Genomic DNA, 21,329 nt, shown 5'->3' with positions numbered 1-21,329 from the left:
GTCAATCTGGGGTAGGCCCAGTCATCTTTACTTTTTAAGGTTCCTCAGGTATTTCAATTACATAGCCGGTGTTGAGAAATACTGTAAATCTCACTATCCAATGAGGATAACAACTTCCTCAGATAACCTGGTAGAGTATGCTCATTCTTCCTCATCCCAAGCCTATTGGCCTAGGGGAACAGGGAGGGTAGGCTTTCTCCCAGTTTACTCCAAATTCTTTATTTGAAATCATTACTTCTGCACTTGACTACAAAATCCTCTCCTTTTGAGGTTATCGAAACTTTGTTTTCTTGGCCATGTCCTTGTATCCACTGAGGACTTTAGCTCCAAATTTTCCCTCCAATACTCTACACTACCATCACTGTGTGAAACATAAGATATGAATGGACAATAAATGGGCACCTCCTTAACACTCTTTCCTCAGGGCTCCTTGACCTCCCTCGACTCTAGTGAACTTTACCTCCTTCCACTTCTGCAATTTACTCCCATGGCTATCCTTTAAGCCACTGGTTCTCAACCAAGGCCATTAGAATAATCTGTAGAGTTCCATAAAATACCAATGTCTACAACTTATCTGTAACCTATTCTATCAGGATTTCTGGAGCTAAGACCTAGAAAGATGACTTTCTAAACTCTATTGATGATGTAAAAACAAAATGGAGAACGATGGCTATGCTGGGCCTTTTTGTTATTCACAATAAACAATTCTCTGAAATATTCCACACTGTTTTCTTATGGTCTAAGCCTCATCTCCCATCCTGCCAAACTTCTAATCCTTTTAAGCCCTTACTTCTATATTACTCTTCTTCGAGCTCAGCTCTTTCCTAGCCTAGACTGTATTGGTCAATCATGTAAATTGGTCTGAAGCCATCACCCTACCCTAGAAATACTCACCCATTGTTGAACTTGTCCTGCCAAACCCTACCCTGACAGAATCCAACAATGAAATTTCTCCACTTCTATACTAAGGTTCATTGTGAGTTGCTGAGGAATAAAATATCATGTGGCCATGTAGACTGGTGTTATTATGAAGATCACAGATCTCATTTGGGTCACTAATGATTTTTAGCAATATTTTCCTTGCCCCTTACTAACTTCCTTTCCCAATTCTCTCAGCAAATATTCCAGAATTTCACTCAAATTTCTGCTCTATCCTATCCTCCTTTACTTTTAGCATATGATGTACGTTCTACTTCAAAGAAAAATGTTAATTTTCAGTTGGAACTCTTCTGATATCAATTCCTTTAACCTTCCTATGCATATATAAGAATCAGTACCCTATATATGGGATGCCCCTATAGATGGGAGGAGATAAGAAGGTGCTACTGATGCCTATATATGCATATCTCCTCCCATCCCACTAGAAACAGGTGACTCCTTCCACCTAAGGTGTCTCTCTCCACTGGTGCTCTAGATCCCAGTCCTCTCACTTCTCCAGGGATCTTATTCCACCAATTACATCCATTTCTTCTTGTTTCTTTCATCTCTCACTCCCTTTCTCTCTACTGGTGTTTTGGGCTTAAAAGGCTAAGATTTCTCTTAGCCTTCTGCTTCCTCACATTATTCTCTAAGTTTTACGGACATTTGGCCTTTTCTTCTTTAGGTTAAACTTTTTGAAAAAGTATTTTAGAGTTATTAAGCTCTCACTCTCCAAATCATTGTAATGACTCCCTGAACCTCCTCCTTGACCAGGAGCTACTTTTCTGTCCTTAAAACCATTGTCACCTCAGTCAAAACTGACATGGTTAACCACATACTTCTTTTTAAAAAATTTTTTTAGTTGTCAATGGACCTTTATTTCATTCGTTTATACATAGTGCTGAGAATTGAACTCAGAGCCTCACACATGCTAGGCAAGTGCTCTTCCACTCATCTATACAGCCCCGACCACACACTTCTTGAAACAAATTCCTCTGCACTTTCTTTTGCACAACTAATTCCTAGAGTCAATTTCTATTTTTCTGGGTTTTCCTTCTCAGTCTCTTGTGTAGGAGCTTCTTTCTGTTGGTTCTTTAAACAGCATGCTCTAGGAGCTGTCCCAGGTACTCATGTCTTGCCATCAAACACCTCTCCTTGGTTCATCTCTTCTACATGCATGGTTTCAATCACCATCTACAGTACTGACTCCCCATATGTACTTCCAGCTCTGATTTCTCTGCCATATCCCAACCCCCCTGTACTTAATAGGCTATTAAACATCTCTATTCTATTGTCCCACCTGAAACAATGTGAAACTACAATCCCCCCTTTGTTTCCTACTTCACACTTCTCTAGCTTCTTCTCTCCCAAAACTGCTTGTATTAAGTCTCCTTTCAATGTATTCCCTCTGGATTTCTTCACCTATTCTTAATGATACTGGCCCTTATGCCACCATCATTTCCCACTTGCATGTCTCCAACAGGCTAACATGCCTGACTTCACCACAAACCCATTCCTCCTCCTCTGGCTAGAGTGATATTTTGAAACACTTATCAGATATCATTCCTCCTGCTTAAAACATTCCCTTCATTGTCATTAGAAGCAAATTCAAAGCTCTTAGTATAGCAAATATAAATCCTCCATGATCTAGTCCCACAGTACTCCCATAGCTTCATCTCCCACTTACTCCCACACTGACTCTTTGCACTGGCTATTCTGAATTTCTTGTAGTTGTAGCCATAGAAACTCAACCTGCTACTGCATTATGCCTTACTCAGCCAGTTCTATTCTCTTTTTTAAGACTCACCTCAGTTCAGTGGTCACCTTCTCCAGGAAGCCTTCTAACATCTCCTCCCTCCCTTCAATCCTGAATAGATGCCCCCTCTTTGGTGCTCACTTCTGTTTTGTACTTACCACACTAAACTCTATTGACTTGCATGTCTGTGTCCCCTACTAGACTCTCAGTTACTTAAGGAAGGACTGGGACTTATTCATCTCTATACATCACCACAGTACCAGACTCAATGTTTAATGAATAACTGAACAAACGAATGAATGAACAAATAAATGACCTTTATATGAAATGAGACCCAACATATGGAGACAGTTGATGCTTATTTGCTATGATGTGTTCATGGATGAGGAAAAAATGACCTGGATCTTCCAAGAGTGCCAGGCAAAAAGAGAATATGTTTAAGAGTTATTTTTGTAATTGCATTTTGTTGGTGGCATTGTTGATATTTTCTCCAACAGTGTCCACACTGACTATATATCCATTCAGACACATCTCTTGTGAGATGCCACATGCATATACTGGCAATAGAGCAGGGCAGGGGTCAAGGTACAGCAAAGCAATGAATTCTCCCCAGAAGACATCCATGGATGGTGCTATGTTTGCCTCCTGACAGCATTGTAGAAAACTGTCACCTGAGTTTTCTCTGTTGTCGTGGTTCCGTTTGTCATCTTCCCCTAAAATTCCTGGAAGTTTTGCTGGGTCTTCTCATTAGATCTCATTTCTGCATGTCCAGTATTACTTTTTAGAACACTTTCTAACTCCTTTAAAACAGAGCTTACAGGAAAAGGAAAGGAATGACAGAAGACAGACATACAGAAAGCTTTCCTACATAAATTTAGTCTAAAAGCACAAAACAATATTTTTAAAAAAAGCAACAGAAACCATACAAAATGTTGTGCTCTACATGGCAAGGGCAACATTTAAAGCCACATTAATAAAGAAAGCTAAAAGCAAAGTATTATATAAAGCATATTGTTTAAGTGTGGAAAGAATTTTTCCAAAGGGAAAAAAATGCACAGACTGGCTAGTTCTCCAAGGCAAGCATTTTGCAACCCCAGATTTAAGGAACAGCAACCTCTTGCTACTACCTCAGCTTCTTTTTCATGAGTCCGTTATCAACTAGAGGTTAAATTATGCATCAATGTAATGACAGAGTACACTAGATGATTCATTAGGAACTTAAGTAATGGAAAGTAATTGGGGAAATAAGCTTAAGAAACAAAATAACAGCCAATACTATAATACAAAATAAAATTAGGTGCTACGTTGTGAAGAATAGAGTGTAAATGCTTTAATATAAATGCATGTCAAAAGGGAAACAGTCACCGTAATCTGTAATGGACAGTCAGGACTTACTGGAGGACACAAGATTTAAGAGATGAGTCAAAAACTTGTTAGATACATGAGGGTAAACTATCTGAAGTAAGAAAACAGAACAAAATCTTAGAAGTTGGACTATATATAGCAAATGAATGTAGAAGTGAGAAGACAAGGGTAAATAGATAGCAACCATATGGGAAATTAAGAGGAGAGGAAGATGAAATTGGAGATAGTAATAAAAACTGTGCTTCGAAAGGTTTTGAGCAGATGGATGCCAACTTAAAAGGGGTTTTCCAGAAATAAGCTAGGTAGTTATGTGCTGCTAAGGTACATGGACCATGGTGGGGGCAGGCTTCATGATGGTTACTGTTTCTCTCAGGCTGAGGAGAAGATATGAAGGGTGTAGAATGGGAAGACAACCTACCAGTGTATCTGTTGCCTTTAAGATCACTAATGGAGCATTTCCTGTTATTTCTACAACTAGATTGAAAATTACTTGAAGATAAGGAACCTTTTCTCATATGTGGTATCCTTCACAATATTTAGCATAGAATGAGGCAAGTAAAAAGCAGACACAAATATTTTCTGGGTGAATGATACAACAGTTAAAAGCATACTCAAGGTTCTCTTATATCTGATTTCTAACCTGAGATAATAAATTAGATCTGTGCTCAAAGTCAGCATGCAGTTCAGATTGATTTGTTGCCTGGTTGCCTATATCTCTACCATGGTCTTTCAAGGAATCCCTAGAGATAAAGGAGGTCTAATAAAGCATTTTGTTAGAAGACTTATATTGGAGTTGATGGGTCTGAATCTTTCCTGAGAGGTACCCTTATCCCACTACCTCTAGATTGAAATCAGAAGCTCTTTTCCTTCCTCCAATCTTTTGTGCTGCTGAGCTACAGTCTATTTATCCAGTGTTATATAGTCCTGGAACCAAACAACTTGTACAGAAGAAGCCAAGCAAGTTCTGGCATATGCAGTGGGATGGCTGGGTCAGAGATCCATCATATTAAAGGTCTGTTTTTCATCTCAATGTTCCTAAATTTTGTTCTGGATAAGTAATCTTGGAATGACATAAAAGTATTTTTTAAAGACCATCCATATTCTTTGTGTGCCAACCTTCCTTTTTCCAAATAGATGCTACTTAGTGACTTGGTGAATCTTCAGCTCAGTGATAGATACTTTTAGTGGTTCACTGATTTCTGTGTCACTAAAAGACTGCTAGTCAATGTCCCACAAAAGTTGTTTACAAAATGTTGTCTCTGTGGGCTACAAGAATTAAAACACTTTAGTGTCTGCTTAATTATCAGAAAAGTGAATCAAATACTGAGTTTGTCGCCTTTTTTACTTTTTGAAAATATTATTCTGTTCCATCCTTTGATTTGTGGGTCATAGGGCACACTGTGCCATAACCCTCAAGAAGGAAGCATTCTGAAGCCTTCCTTCTACTTGGGTAAAAATAAGTATCCCTGAATAGTACAACAGAAGTCCTGCAAGGCAGTGTCAAAGAGGTTGGTTCTCCTTGTGAGAGCAATAGTGTCAGAGGGGCTGATTTTTGTCAAGGTTCTAATCCCTGTTACATCTGTTCTATAAACAAATACCCTTTTTTTGGGGTGTGGTATGAGCAAGGACCCACAAGAATTTCTTAACTCCTGGATTTATGAGATGCATATTTTCCCTTACACAGGGGAAAGATTAATTCTCTGGTTTTCACATTTTTGGGGTAGACTATCACTGAACGGGCCTTCAAATTTATTTCTCCCATTGAAGTATCTGAAAGTATTATGTGGTAACTACAATGGAAAATTATCTATTTTAAAATAGTTATTTACTATTTCAATTTTATAAGCATCAAACATTATTTTTTGTAATAGAAAATCATTTAAAAGCCATCCCCCACTAAATAACACAGGAATAGGAGAATAATGAATTTCACTTTTTTTAAAACAAAGATTGGTAACCTCCTGCTAGCAAATTAGGCCCTCAGGAGAAATTACTTAAAAGACAAAGGAATGACTACTGTCATAATTGCCCATCCACCTAGTTTTCCCCTGCTTCCATTAAAAACTCCATTTTCAATATTCTGTTGGTTAAAACCTATTTCAAAAACAAGTTAGGTTTCTCTCATTTTATGGTAAGTTGTATAATGTTCTACCACTGGACTAGTTGGAGGATATAAATTCTAGGTCTGCCTTATTTTATTATTAAGTAGTTGGCAAATTTGTAGAAATCATTTAACATCTCTGCTATAAAATGGGATAGCAGAGGAGGTTTGAAGAAGTAACTGATATGAAAGTACTTTAAACATCATAATACCCCCATAATGGCCTTCCAAAATACATCTTCTCATTAGCAATGCACTAAGTAACAAGATGACTCTTTGCTGGGAAACTAATGTGAAACTTTTTAAACCTAGCACTTCCATTCTATGAATGATGTCCTTGGGAATAGAACTACCAAGAAAGAGGATTGAACTTGGTTGTTTTAAATATTCACTATTTTGTATCATAATATCATTTATCATATTGGCAAATCCTAGAAGCTTAGAGTTGGGAAGGCTGATAATGGAAGGTCCATTATTCACATAAATCCCTAAGAGGCCCAATGCAGAACCTAGAAAATTTTACTGTCATCCATAGCATCTAATTAGTCCATCTGGAATTTCTTTTTGTCTAGTTCTATTCCCTCAGGAGGAATATTAAGTCTATTTCTTCCTGCCAGGTCTTCAGTGGCTATGGAAAACAGTATATACAAATAAAAACTCAAAGTGGTACCTAATTCTTCAAGAGCAATTATAAGGCTAATTCATGAGTTGGATGTATCATGAGGATGATGGAATGGAGGAAAGGAAATGATAGCCCCATGTGAGCCCTTTAGTTGCCCCCACAAATACATACAGGTAGCCGTCACCTTCAGGAGTATCATCTTAAAAAAAAAAAAAACATTAAGCAAGTATAATCATTCTGGGAGATAATTAAGAAGTTTGCCACCTATTCATCTCTGTCTAGGCAACACATACTGACTCCCTTCTCACTTATGCTCAATTCACCCATGCAATAATTTCAATGGAAAATGTTTGAAAATAAAATGCAAAGATGAAGCAATGTCCTAGCATGATACTTCTGATCATGTGTATAGTTTTACATAGTACAAGTTTGAGAGGAGAAAAAGGCCTCATTTGTTCTAAGGAGGAAAGCAACTTCATATCTTTTAGGCTATTGTCATAGCTATTATCATTGCTTCTTTCTTTGCAACACTTCATTTGAATATGTGATATAGAGCTTTTCTGTCTTCCTATCCATCCCCTGTATTTTCTCCACTTCTTAGTCTGCTTCACAAATATTATTTCCTCTTTACCTTAGTGTATATACTCTCCAATCCCACATTCTATATTTCTCTTCAATTTAGCTGTGTTATGTTTTAAGTGGGCTACCATATTCATGCCAAGTTTCCCTGTTTAACGGACATGAAGTAGAAATTCAGGCCCTAGTAGATAGGAAGAGGGTATCCTTATCCCACCTTCTTCCTACTTCAATAGTGGACTTCTAAGAGTGAACAAGCAGATAGGAGGGTCTTCTCCTGGAGGACAAGCAAGAAGTTATGCCCTCCAGGCTTCCCAAAGGACAGGGCAAGAGTCTCTGAAAAGTACTCTGCTCAGCAATATGGGCTACATTTGGAGAAGAGGAATGAAAGCAACAATCTCTGACATATGACTTTCTGATAACAGAACCCGCAATTAATTTAGACTCCCACACTTTTTGGTGACATGAAATCACCTTAGGCTACCTCAAGATCCTGAAGGGTCTTTGGCATCACCAAAGAAAGATTGCATACTGTTATCACACTAAGTATATTTTATTGTGCATTATTTAGATGAAAATAAGTAATGTGCATTGATCAAGACATTTGATTAACAAAATCATAAAGGATATTTGTGAGTTTTCTTTAATATAATTGTTATACAGCAGTGCTTCCTGCTGTGGGGGGGTATATAGAAGATGACATACTTTGGTATTAGAACAGCAATATATACTGGATACATTTACAAAACTATATACCACTTTAAGAAATTTTGCCCATTTTGTGATCACACCCATTTAGAGCTTCAACTTTCTAAAGCAATCAACATGTAAGCTTATGAAGCATACACCCCAATGATAATCTAACACACAAAACTCCAAATCAAATGTTAGCATCTCTATTCTGAATAATGTTGTCTCACCATCAATTCTTTTAAAACAAATATGAATTTTTTTTCTTTCTTTCTTTCCTGCTGAGTGGTTATTTAAAAAATCCTCTTTTCTGAAATTCAGACACATTTCAAAGTACACTGGAGTCTTTTTAAGGAAAAATGAAAGCCACTACTGGCCTCAGATGCTAAGAACATAGTTTACCACATAGTCCCTTTGTCACATTGCAAGGCGATATAATATAGGAGGGTGGAAAATAAGCAGGGTTTAGAGTCACGAAGACTTAGGAGATTTCTGGCTTCTTTCCTTTGCTATCTGGTCCTAGGCCATCTATTTAAATGCTTTGAGATTAGATTGCCTCATTGGTAAAAAGGGGATAATACAGAGTAGCTATAGGGATTAACACTGAATGCATGTATAGTACCTGACACACTGCTTGGCACCCAGTTACCAGACAGTAAATAATTGATCATTCCCTATATGTCTTGATTTGATTCATACAAAACTATCCCCTAGTAGGCTCAGGAAGAGGGAACAATCCATCATTCCTCAGCTCACCAAGTTCCCAATTCTCTCTGGATTCTCCACAAACTAAATGCACATGAACTGTGCTCTCTACAGACACAGCCCTTCAAAACATACCTAATGCTCAAAGCAGCACAAGACACAAGACACATAAGCACACTTCAGAAGACACAAATGTCACATAGAACATGTCACCACTAAATGCAGCCTCACCTGATTCTTTCCAATATGTTCTTCCAAGCTGCAAATCCTTAATATCGATCATTTGTAGAGACACTATTCCATTTTCAAAGTCCTGGCTGCATTCATTTGCCTCATTGCCTATTCCTTATTGATTTATTTACTAATGTATTGAATATATTTATTCATTCATGTATGTATTCCTCACCTTGTTCCAAAATGTATGTCAGGTGGTTTACAAGAATACACCAAATACAACATGATAGTATAAATTCAATGTAGACAAGAAAGTAAAAGAAAAGCAAAACAAACAAAATCAAAAACACAGGAAAATAGAATGGAGCCTGGAAGACAGTTAATACAAAGTGCATACATACCATGGAGTCCTTTTACAAATGCTATGCATGAACCACACATTTGGCTCTAAACTCTCCAGTAGTCAACAAAGGAGAAACCTGATTAGTCACACACTTCACAAGCTCCATAAAATAAAGTAAAATTGCTTGTCCAGGATATTCCTTTCCTGGTCTAAATCTTGAATCCTTTCTATAGTGAAGTAGCAAAAAATGGTGCCAAATTTTCCCTCCTAAATTGCTCTAATACCAAGATTCAGCTCCTGGAATGCACTCCAAAAAAAAAAAAAAAAAGACTCTCAATCTTGCAATTAGATCTATTGCTTCTTATTTTTCTTTTACCCATCAAAGTTCAATTTGGATAATGCAATAGAACTATTAACAGTCTTCTTAAAAAACAATCATGCTCAATGTTCTATGTAAATGAAAACATTTAAAAGGGGCTTATAAAATCTTCTGCTCTCATCAATCCAAATATTTTCATTTAAGAAATAAAATAGTCATTCCAACATTATTTATAATGACATAAATTAGGAAAGGACTCAAATATTAAAAAAAAAGAAATAAAGAAATGGTGGGTGGGTCTGTAGCTCAGTGGTAGAGCCTTGCCTAGCATGGGTGAGGCACTGGGTCGATCCTCAGCACCACATAAAAAAATAAATAAAGTTATAAAAATATATTTTAAAAAAAGAAATGGTTAAATAGACTGTGATGCTACTATATGAAGAACTAATTTACACCATCACAACTTTTATAAAGACTTTTAAAAGGTAGGAAAATATTCATGAGATAAATGTTAAATGAAAAGAATACAAAACTGTACACATTATGAATTTAAGAATGTAGGAAAATATATATGTGCATAAATAGCATATATAAGAAATCCACCAAAATGTTGACATTGATTCTAGGATTTACAATTGTGGGTGATATTTTATTATTTTCTATATGTTTGTTTTTATTTTCCAAGTCTTTGACATTGATGAACAATTTTTATTTGATGAGAAAAAAAGTATGTGGAAAAGTACCAATGCAGTTACCTTTGGCTTATGAAATTATGAGCAATTTTTATTTTCTTTTTAAATTCTAATTGACATGTAAATTCTATTTATGAAGAAAATTATTTAGAAAGAAACAATAATTTGAAAATAGGGCTTTTTAGTGTTTGTCTGGAAGGTCTGAAATACTAAGTTGACACTTCACAATTATCTAGCACTTTGTAAAATTTTTGTTTTGAGACAGAGTCTTGCTGAGTTTCCCAAGCTAGCTTTCAACTCACAATCCCTTGCCTTAATTTCCTGAGTAGCTTGGATTACAGGTTTGCATCATCATGCCCAGCTATGTAGCACTTTTTAATTTTACTTTTAGTAGCATCTGGTATACACAATTACATTTGATTATCACAAATATCTTGTGAAATAGACCAGGTAGTATTATCCTCATTTCATCGGTGATAAAACTGAGGCTCACAGAAGCTAAATGACTAGCTCAAAGACGCAATCATTTCAGGCAGAGCTGGATGCAAACCTGGCTCTCCAGAACCCAGTTCCAATGCTCTTTCTGTGAGCTTAAGACTGAACAAAAATTGTAATTCTTCCCCACCCATGAGAGTCAGGTATGTAGACAAACCCAAGATAGCAGAGTTGAGCTGGGAGAATCATAGTTTTAGGAGGAAAAAAAATTAGAAGGAACGAAGTCACAAATGAACTTTTGAAAGCCCTTAAAAATGTTCTATGTGCAATAAAATAAAACAATAACAATTTATTACATAAAATTGAGAGTTTACATAGTTTCAATTAGTAAAAATGATAGGTTCTTCAGTTTCCATTTAGATCCTGATATGATTCCCAGAGGTGATGAGGATGTATCTATCATTTATTATGGTGGTGGAAAATGAGGGTGACAAAGAGGCAATGAACAGTGGACATTTGAACTGTTAGTTCAAATCATGGATATCTGTGTTCTCAAGAGTCACTAAAATCTAATCCTGAAGTTGTAACATATATTGCTTTCAGCTTTAACTCTATTCATCAGGTGAATTTAAGTGGCACTACTTAATGACTTTGGCCCTTCTGAAGATGTCTGTCTTCTTAAGACTTTTTTGAAGACACCTTAGCACTTCTGAACAGAGTTCAATTATAAATCATTCAAGCCTTGTCTGAAGGCAACTTATCAGCCCTCCATTAAAGGTATTTAAATGGCAATAACCTGATGACTTAGGCTTTTCTGGCATTGCTTTCTTCCCAGTATGGTCTTTATAATATAAACACACTTAGAACCTTTTTTAAATGTTCACTTAAATCATTCATCTTTGTCTGAGGTAGCTTATCAGCTGTTCAGCAATGGTATTAAATGGCACTTGATTATTTAAGTACTGTTGAAGGTGGATCCTGTCTAATGTGATTGTTTTTGAAGGCATCATAGCACCTATTTTTAGAATTCTGCTAAATCACTCAAGCTTTAGACTGGTAAGCTATGACACGTAAAGGTACCAATTTTCAGTTCTTTCCATAAGAGTATTTAATATGGTTCTAAAGAAATTGCATCTGTTGTTTATAACTGCCTCTGTTTCTAATCTGAAAACCACCTAATTGTCTTCATTGTCATTTATAATAATCACCTCTAGGGTACTGTTGACTTCCTGAGGATCATACTATAGGAGTACCACATCATTTAAATTAGTATGAACAGGTTAAATTCAACTTATTTGGTGATATATCCTGTGCCACATGTGTATCCTTGTCCATAGATTCTTCTTGATCCCTTGATTCTGTCTTTGAGTGGATCATTGAAAATAATTCACTGCCTTTGGCCATATCTTCTCCCATTTTCTGTTAAAGGCAGGCTCTTTTGAACTATTTAATGCTTTTTTAAAAAAATAGAATATTCTTTTAAAAATGATATTTTCTGAACAATAAAGTTATATATTACTTTAACATGATTACTTGAAAGCTGTATCAAACATTGATCTAATGGCTTGAGGATATGAGATATGGCTACATACAAAGACAAGGTGTACATTAAGATTAGCATTGGCAAATGCAAGTGGGGCACATGGAGTATGAAGAATGAACAGGAATTTAATTTATAATTTTTTTTCTTTGAAGTAGTCTTGAATATCTAAAAAAAATCACTGTTCAAACTATTCCTTGAGGGGAGTAAGAGTCATCCAAACTCTTCTGTTTGCATGCCAGCACACTGGAAACTTAGCTCAATTGTTCCCCCTGAAATCTGTACAGCAGCAATGGTTTCACCGTGATATCACCTGAAGTACTGCCCCAAAACCAAAATGTCAGCCTCTGTTTTTGCTAACCTCATATCAGTCTCAGTTGGCTCTTGCTCTTCAAAATGGCAAGCAGGACTATTCAAGGGCTCCCAAAGCATGCCAATTTTAATAGCACCAAAGGATTTTTGCAGGCATGTAATTCCCTTCCCTCAATCGCTTTCTACAGTTGCAGCAGATACAACATAGAACATCCTTTCTTTGGCACCACTGTCACACAAGACTTGATCTCTAGGTCATGGCACACCTTTAATCCTCATACCATCCCTTGCTGCAAGCAATTTTTTTCCCAGATCCACTTCGGTGTCTGTAAATATATATATATTTTTTAAAACTCCTCTTGTATGGTCACAGATCCCTTGCATGAAAAGTGTTCTGTTATTCATTTGCTTATCTTCAATTCAGAGGTTTAATGTAATTTGCCTCTTTTCCATCTTTCAGGCATAAAATATAAAGTACCTTGTAGGCATATGATAAGAGTTTCAATTGTCCTTATAATATCCATTGTTGACTCACTAACACCATATAATCAACCTATATAGCTACTTGTTTTCATTGAAGAAGCAGGTCAAGAATGTGCCTTTTTCTCTTCTACAGACATCACCTTTCTTACCCTTTTGGCCACTTTCTGTGATGCCAATGGCCTTGTACCGGCTTTACTCATATATGCCTCAGTAATCACATCTATGGAAACCATGTTCCAGCTTTACGATTATTAATACAATCTGAAAGTTGTTTACTAGGAATTTTATATCCCCAAATGTCACAAATGTTTAGCATATGATATTTAAGCATCAAAATGGCATTATGAACACCACATGGATAAATGATAATATATTGTGATACTCAGTGCACATAAGGCTGATTGTGTAGGAGACCACTGGTAGAAGACCAAAAAAAGAAACGAATGACTCGGTTTCTTCCCACCTTGTAACACAGTCAGAGAGACAACACTGTGGTGACTTGGAGTGACTCCCATACACTCAGTTGAATATGTTCAGTTCCCAAAAACATATACAGAAGTAAAATCACCTATATTCAAATTTTCAAAAAGGACAACTTACAGTTACGAAGGTATTATTGTAAATTCTAGTCTAAGTTATCAGAAAGTCACTGTTTATATATTCAAGACAATACCATTGCTATGATTCCCCATGACTTAACTCTATGAATTCAATTTTCTCTGAAAAGCAAACATAGCATACATATATTTTTCTGTCAACCCACAGTAAGTCCATCAAACATGATCCTCTGACAAAAAAGCAACCTTGGAAGATGTAGATGTAAATGGCAGGCAGGCCCTGAACAGCCAATGGCTTAAGAAATGACTACATGAGGAAAAAAAGTGACAATGAAATAATAAACTAGCCCCTTTTCAATGCCCGACCACTGATACTTTACTTTTATCCCCTCCTCCTGGGAAGATAGAGCGAAGCCTGGCTTTCTTATTCTTCTCTTCAGGGGCCATGGGAAGTGGTTTGGAGCTGTGGTTGAGTGCAGAAGAATCCCGGTTGTTACTATTCATCCTCAATGGGGGAGCTGGGGGTTTTTCTTCATTATCCAGACTGTCAGACATTTTCAGTTGCAACTGATTTCACAGCTCCTAAAGAAAAGCAGGAGGAAACAGGAATTAAGAAAAGAGAATTCCAAACCAAATATAGTAAATATGGAGGTTCTAACATATTAGAAACAACAGCCTTAGTCTCATGTTTTCTTAGGTTTATGTGAATCAACTTGAGGGATTTCTCTTCAGGACCAAGAGATTTGCCTCCCTGGAAGACCAACAATATAATATCTAAGTGAGGAAAGTGACAGTAACAATTAATGACAATTCAATATGTATACACAAACACATTTCTGCTGTCCAGTCTCTTAATGAACCACATTAAACCTTTCTTTGAAGATTCCATCCTGATGATCATAATGGTTAAGAGGCACAAACTCCTGAGAGTATGGAACTGACAAAGGTTTGGCTGTTGATTTTTAATGGCCCACAACCATGATTTTTTTGGCTGCTTTTACATTACAATGGTTTTGGTACCTGTTTCTTACTAGTGTGTACCTGATTTACAAAATGTCTCTGCTGTATTTATAGGAATAAACTCAGAAAACATCCCATAGATCTGGTACTTTCACCAGAGTTGGGACGTACTGGTAGGGCAAAAAATGCCCCCTCTTTTCCTAAGCAAGTAAAAGATGAAAGTAGACTGAATGTCACCATAAACAAAAAGGAGATCCAGAGGAGAGGGCATATCCTGAACAGATGTTATAACCTTATTTCCTGTTACATTTTATGTCCTAAAACAAGGAACAACAGGGAGTTGACAGAGACTTGTAAGATTCAATCTGGGTTTTAGGAATTTATTTATTGTTAACTTCATTATTTTTAGTACCTTTATTTTTTTATTAATTTTTTTTATGTGGTGCTGAGGATCGAACCCAGTGCCTCACACATGCTAGGCAAGTGCTCTACCACTGAGCCACAATCCCAGGCTTAACTTCATTATTATTTACTATTTTGAGTGTAGGTTTGAGTACATTCAGGCTTCATCCTACTGGGAGGATAATGTGAACTGGAAAAGCATGGACCTAGCAAGGAAATGTTTGTCTTCAGGTGTTTTCCAACTCTAATTCAAGTCCTTTCATTATACTTCAACACTTGCCAGCACAATTCAAGTACTAAGAAAAACTTCCAAGAGAATTCCTAGTTTGAATACAAGGAAAATCAAATCCCATTAGTGTGAAATCTCTGTAAATTCATCAAGTAGTACCCTGCACTAATTTGGAACATAAGAACTCCTCCAAATACAACCAACCACATTACTTTATTCTGACATTTACTAGAAGCGAACCTAGGTACAAGAATAATAAAAGCCAGGGTCTCTTCATTAACTGTTGAAATGAGGAAATACTCTCACATTTCACAATCTTCACTTTGGCCCTTTAATGGTTACAATGTGATTGTTTTCAGTTGTCAGAGCTAAGTTATATCATGTTTTGTGGAGAGTTTTTAAAAATTAGCTATGCTTTAAATTCACTCAAATACACAGTCTATAATTACTCAAATAGGCTAGAATTAATTAATATTTTCTCCTCCTACACAGGTGGCTGTCAACTAACAATGATTGACTTGATCTTGATTTGGACACAAGATCTCTTTTCTTTTGCTTTGTCATGCCTTGCATTATCTTAACAAATTAAGACCAACTCTTTTATTTTTTTTCAGTCAGTGCATTAGTGAAAGTACTCACTAATAAATGTTTTATCACTACCAACAATTTGATAAGCCTCACGTTTTCCAATGTAGGTATATCCATGATATCAAGAATGAAGTGCATGCATACATACTAATTAATGGTATTAGTAAATATTTAACAAGAATATGAAACCAATGCTAATATGTCTACATTCTCTTTTGCATTTTGAGTTTTAGTTCTTTTAAATTCATTCTTTCTCCAGACAAAAAGTCAGTTTAAGCCTCACTTCACAAATGGCATTAATTTTTATCTGAGAGGCTGATGGATTTAATGTAGCCACTGAGAAGAATTTGCTACCAGATTGACTTTTCTGGGTTCAAAAATAATTCCCAAATATAAGGCATATTTGGGATACACAAAATCTACCTTGGTAAAATGAAATAAGAAAGTTATTGGAAAGGAACTGAGCATATAAAAAGAAATACCTAGAAGACAGATTTCTGAAAAAAAAATGTGTCTCTCAGGCACAGAGAGCCACCATTTTCTAGATGATATGTATTTTCTGATGACATATTACTTAAGATGATAGAAGTCACAGAAACACACATGACCTCTTTTAAAAAACAAAGCTGATCTTGCATAATAAGGCAAACAAGAGTCTGGGCCAGCCAGGGTTCTAGGACAACTCCGTAATTTAAAATTCTATGCTCCTTTGTTCTTGATAAGTAGGTGTGGTTCACCACACAGTGGCCTTTTTCTTTCCTAATTACATTCTCTAACCAGAGAAGCAGGTAGATGCCCTGATTCTTTTCAGGCAGCTGATTATGTTGATGTTACTTGACCAGGTATATTTTCAGATGAGAAGAAAGGACTGCTTGGGATATAAAACTTGAACTATACTCTTCCATATTGCACCAGAAATTCTTAACCAAAAGGTCAACAGCATACACACATGCTCTGGTCAGTATCAAAGGTGATCTGCAAAGGACCTAGCTTATATGGCAGCTCGTTCTACTTCCTACCAAACTGGAATTGTGTGGATTCCATTTAACCCATCAGGAGATTATAAGAAAAGTTGGAATAAATGTTTTTACAGAGATGAATCAGTGGAAAGGGAGAGTAGGGACCTGTGAGGAAGCCTCACAGCTAACATAGTATTTATTTCCTAAATGGGAGGGGTCTCCTGCTCTCCCACAAATGTAGAAAAAAAAAGGGCATTCTATTATGCTATGTTTGTAAACAATACCAATTTACTAATCCAGGTCCTCTTCTGAGACAGCTTTCCACAAAGGATACTATTAATGGATTGCTGGTTCAATCTGCCTATGATGTCATTATTTCCAAGATTTTGAAAGGGACTATTTTGTTTGGGCTGGCTGTAGGCTCTATTTCAAGAATTGTACAAAAGCTCCATTATTTTCTAGGAACCAAATCAAAAACCTGTTCAACTGTTGTTGTTCACTTCTACAACAGAAAGGAAACCTATAAGTGAGTTACACATTACATCTAGCCACAGGCCATTCGTTTCACTTTCAAAAATTGATCTTTGGCATCATGGAGAAATAGCTAAAATTAATGGACAACCAACAACAGCTTATATCTGTTCATAAATTGATTTCCTATTTAGCTGCTATGTTTTTCAGGAAATATTCAAATGGTTTCTCTGAATGGTGTGTATTTTTAATCTAGCCCTTGGGACTTAATGTGGCTTACCAATACTCTGTAATTATAATTCAAATTCATCAGCAGTAAGAAAGAAATCCCTTGTTTCATGATAACCAAGGAACCTAAACTTCCTTTTATCAGAGTACTAGGATTACCTTTCTCTTTCTCATCTGTTTTTTTTTTCTATTCATCCAGGCCTCCATTCAAGTCTGAGAAAATGTGTATATAGATTATCATAGTTGGAATTTGAAATGTTCCCTAAAGGCCATGTGCTATAAAGACTTGGTTGCCAGTCCCTGGTATTAGTGAGAGGCGGGGCCTCATTGGAGGAAGTATGTCTTCTAAGGCATGCCCTTGAAGGACATATTTTGTCCCTGAGCCCCTTCCTCTCAGTCTTTCTGTCCCTCTCTGTTTCCTGGCCATCAGGAGGTAAGCTTTATTTTTACATGCCCTTTTGCCATGATGTTCTGCCCCAGTACAAGGCCAGAAACAATGGAGCCAGCAGACCAGGGACTGAGATCTCTGAAATCATGAACCAAAATAGATGTTTCCTCCTTTAAGTTGATTTTCTCAGGTATTTTGTTACAAAAACAAAACAAAAAAATGACTAATACAAATGTGAATACATCAGTACAAACTTACACATGGCCCTTCACTGACTTCCTTCTTGACACTGAGCTTTGCTACAAGCATTTTAGAGGCAAGTGTCCATCAAGATATATGGTAACTATCATGTACAAACACAAGAATGGGATCCTAATTAGAATAAGATATATTCCATGTATGCATAATGTCAAAATATACTCTACTATCATTTATATCTATAAAGAACAAAAAATACTCTAGCCAATGTGACTAAAATTCATACTATAGCATATGAGTTGTATTGGATGCAACCAAAACTGCCAATTGTGCCCACTTGCCACAGGCACTTTACCCAGGTATATAAGGGATGAAAATCCAGAAATTCTAGTCCTACAACTTGCAAGGCCACCTATTAAGCCATAAGCAACTGAAACAAATATTTTTATCAGATCTGATAGCGTCAGAGACACATACAGAAACAAACACATGTCTGCATTATTCTTTCGGCGTTCAAAATTTATTTGCATATTTTTCTTAATAAAAAACAAATGAATAATGCCTTTCTTTCAAAAACAAAAGTCCAGGCTGGCAGATTCACATGATCTAATGAACCCAGAGGTGAGCTCCAAAACTACCAGCAACACAAGAGAATTATCATATATTGGTGAGCATACCAACATTGTTTAATATCCTTTTTATATCAAAATAAAATGTTGGAATATAGCTTAGGAGAACTTTCCAGCATGAACTTCTTGATGCATCTGATGAACAGGGTTGCAAGAAACTTGGAACTGGGCTGGGGTTGTGGCTCAGTGGTAGAGCCTGTGCCTAGCATGTGTGAGACAATGGGTTTGATTCTCAGCACCTCATAAAAATAAAATAAAAAGTTATTTGTCCATCTACAATAAAAAATATTAAAAAGAAACTTTGAGGGCTGGGGCTGTAGCTCATTGATAGAGTGCCTGCCTCGCACATGTGAGACACTGGGTCCAATCCTTAGCACCACATAAAAATAAAGATATTGTGTCCAATTAAAAAAAAAAGAAACTTTGAAGTGATGAGATGACAGTTCTATTATGACAAACTGACAAAAGCACAAAAGAACAAAGATGGATTATAGGATTTTAAAAGTATATTAAACTGATCTATGGTAAAGCATAAAAATGTTTCCAATTTCTACATTCTGGGAATTTGGGGGAGTTTCTTTATAACAATAATTAGCCCTATAAATCAAGAATTAAACTTTTAATGACAGCTTCCACACATCAAGGTATTAAGTAAACACAGACTTAAAGTCTGCTAAAGTTTCACTAGATAATGATATTAATGTTGGACCGTACCTTTTATGTGAAGATAGGGTTGCTGCTTTTACTAGAAGAATGATGTGTGCACTGAATTATACTTTGGTGGTGAGACAAGGATTAAAGTGTTACACTGGCTGGCTTTTTTGGTGGGGCTTCCTTTTGTCCTAAGGCACACATTTTCAAGATGTCTAGCAGAACTTTTAGGTAGAGATTTGACTGGGAAACAAAACCTGTTTTGCTAATTAGCCTAAGCTGACAGTTTCCCACTTTATCTTGGATGCATTATTAGCAAATGAACCACTCAGCACAGATACTTACAACAGACAATGTAAAAATATATAGTAGACTTTTTAATTGTCAAAGAAAAAGAAAAGAAAACTTCTCTAGCCTTCCACTAAAAAGACAACATCTTATGATTTGAAAGAAATGTTGCTCTGTATTTCTACAGCAACTTGCATCTGAAGATTTCTAAAGACTTTCCAGAAATTAATTCCCATAATATGCAATAATGCCAAAGAGGGAATTTTATAGGAAGGAGAATGAGCCAAGTCTGGTCTCCCAGAAGCTCTGAAACCACACTGCAATTTCCAGACTATATTTACAAAAGGTAGCCCAACTTGGCATTTCCATCATCTTGTCTCAAACTGCACAGTCATTATGCATGTTATTCCCCTCACTTGATCAAAAGCTTCTTGAGGGTAAGAGCCCCTCAGCCATAACTGTATACCTTCATATCACCTAGTACAGTATCTTGTTTCCAGTAGTCATTACATGTTGAGGTAATTAAATAGAACTCTATACACTCTGTGCATTAGGTGAAGCTATGAGTAAGTATTTCATAATGTTGCATAAACTTGTATGCCTACTTATATTGGGTCTGAGTCAAGAAGGCATGTTTGGAAATATCAGCACTAGTCAAACTGAAAAGTAATAGGGCATCATTTAGAAGCCAGCTACATCTGCTTAGCAATAAACTCACTTTTAAAATATATGACTTTCTAATGTCTAAGGAGCTTCCAGTCTTCTTAACTCTTTTTGAGCCTGACATCAATACTGTGAAGAAAGGATTACTGTCCTCATTTCCCACATGAGGAATTGATAAAGAACAATGGTTAATTGACTTTCCTGGGGTCACAAAATAAGTTAAAGAACAGAGACTAGAACCCCTTAAACTCCTAAACTCCTGTCAATTCCCTACATGCTATACTAATACAATGTGTATCCAAGAAAACACAAATGCACACATTCTTCATGTATACATTTTTATCCTCTTAAAATATTAATACAATAGGTCTAACTTTTTTATTTAAACCCACTTCAAGGCTGGTACTTACTGATTCCAATTGCTTTTCCCATCCATAGACCAAGGGTTGGTGGTTTACTGATAAAACTCCAGCAGATTTTGTTGGCCGGTTGTACCAATTCTTAGATGGCCTTGTTTTAGAACTTGTCTCTTCTGGGGCACTCACCAAGAGAACTCTGCTATCAGAGACAGGGGTGTGCTGTTTCAGAGAGCCTCGCCAGGGAGATACCATTACCGTGTGTAATGGAGGGAAGCCATTTCTAAGATCATTTGATCAGGAGGAGCTGAGCCACTTGTTAGGCAGATTTGAAAAAGCAGCCAGACAAGCAAGGGAGGCACTAGCTCTTTTTACAGCCTCCTAGTTCAATCTTAGATTATGCAAGAGATAGCTCACTGCTGACATACATATAAGCACAGTCACATAGAATACATTCATGATCTCTCTCACTCACACAGGCAATTGAGGCTGATTCTATAGTAGTCCTGTTCCCTGCTAACACTTTTATGAGTGACTTCCATTGTTTTCTGTAGGAACATGGCATTAATTGAGTCCAATAAACCAGCATATTATAGTTGCAAATTTCAATGTCAGGTGGCAAATCAGGAAATCGATAGATACACGCTAGCATCCAGACCCCATATACTACATATATTATAAAGAACAAATAATTCTTTTTCAAATGACTTCTTAAGCTATTCTAAATGTAC

The 21,329-nt window shown here is 36.5% G+C and overlaps 1 protein-coding gene across 11 annotated transcripts in view; it reads right to left on the bottom strand.

The window, feature by feature from the left end:
- The window catches only part of Pak3 (p21 (RAC1) activated kinase 3), a 257,142-nt gene that overhangs the window by 77,973 nt on the left and 157,840 nt on the right, over positions 1-21,329 (bottom strand). For 10 of the 11 annotated variants that reach the window (XM_058571641.1, XM_058571635.1, XM_058571645.1 and 7 more), the window contains one exon: positions 13,969-14,170. In XM_058571641.1, the coding sequence (XP_058427624.1) occupies positions 13,969-14,143 (175 nt within the window). In that variant the 5' untranslated portion in view covers positions 14,144-14,170. Of the gene's footprint in view, positions 1-13,968; positions 14,171-20,652; positions 20,869-21,329 lie in introns of those variants that run through there. The other variant, XM_058571643.1, reaches the window with a different exon arrangement.

This window comes from Marmota monax, unplaced genomic scaffold (assembly GCF_021218885.2).
Source record: "Marmota monax isolate L192 unplaced genomic scaffold, Marmota_monax_Labrador192_F-V1.1 WCK01_AAM20220418_F8-fsc00050, whole genome shotgun sequence".
NCBI classification, from domain to species: domain Eukaryota; kingdom Metazoa; phylum Chordata; class Mammalia; order Rodentia; family Sciuridae; genus Marmota; species Marmota monax.
This window is presented reverse-complemented; position numbering and strand designations above follow the sequence as displayed.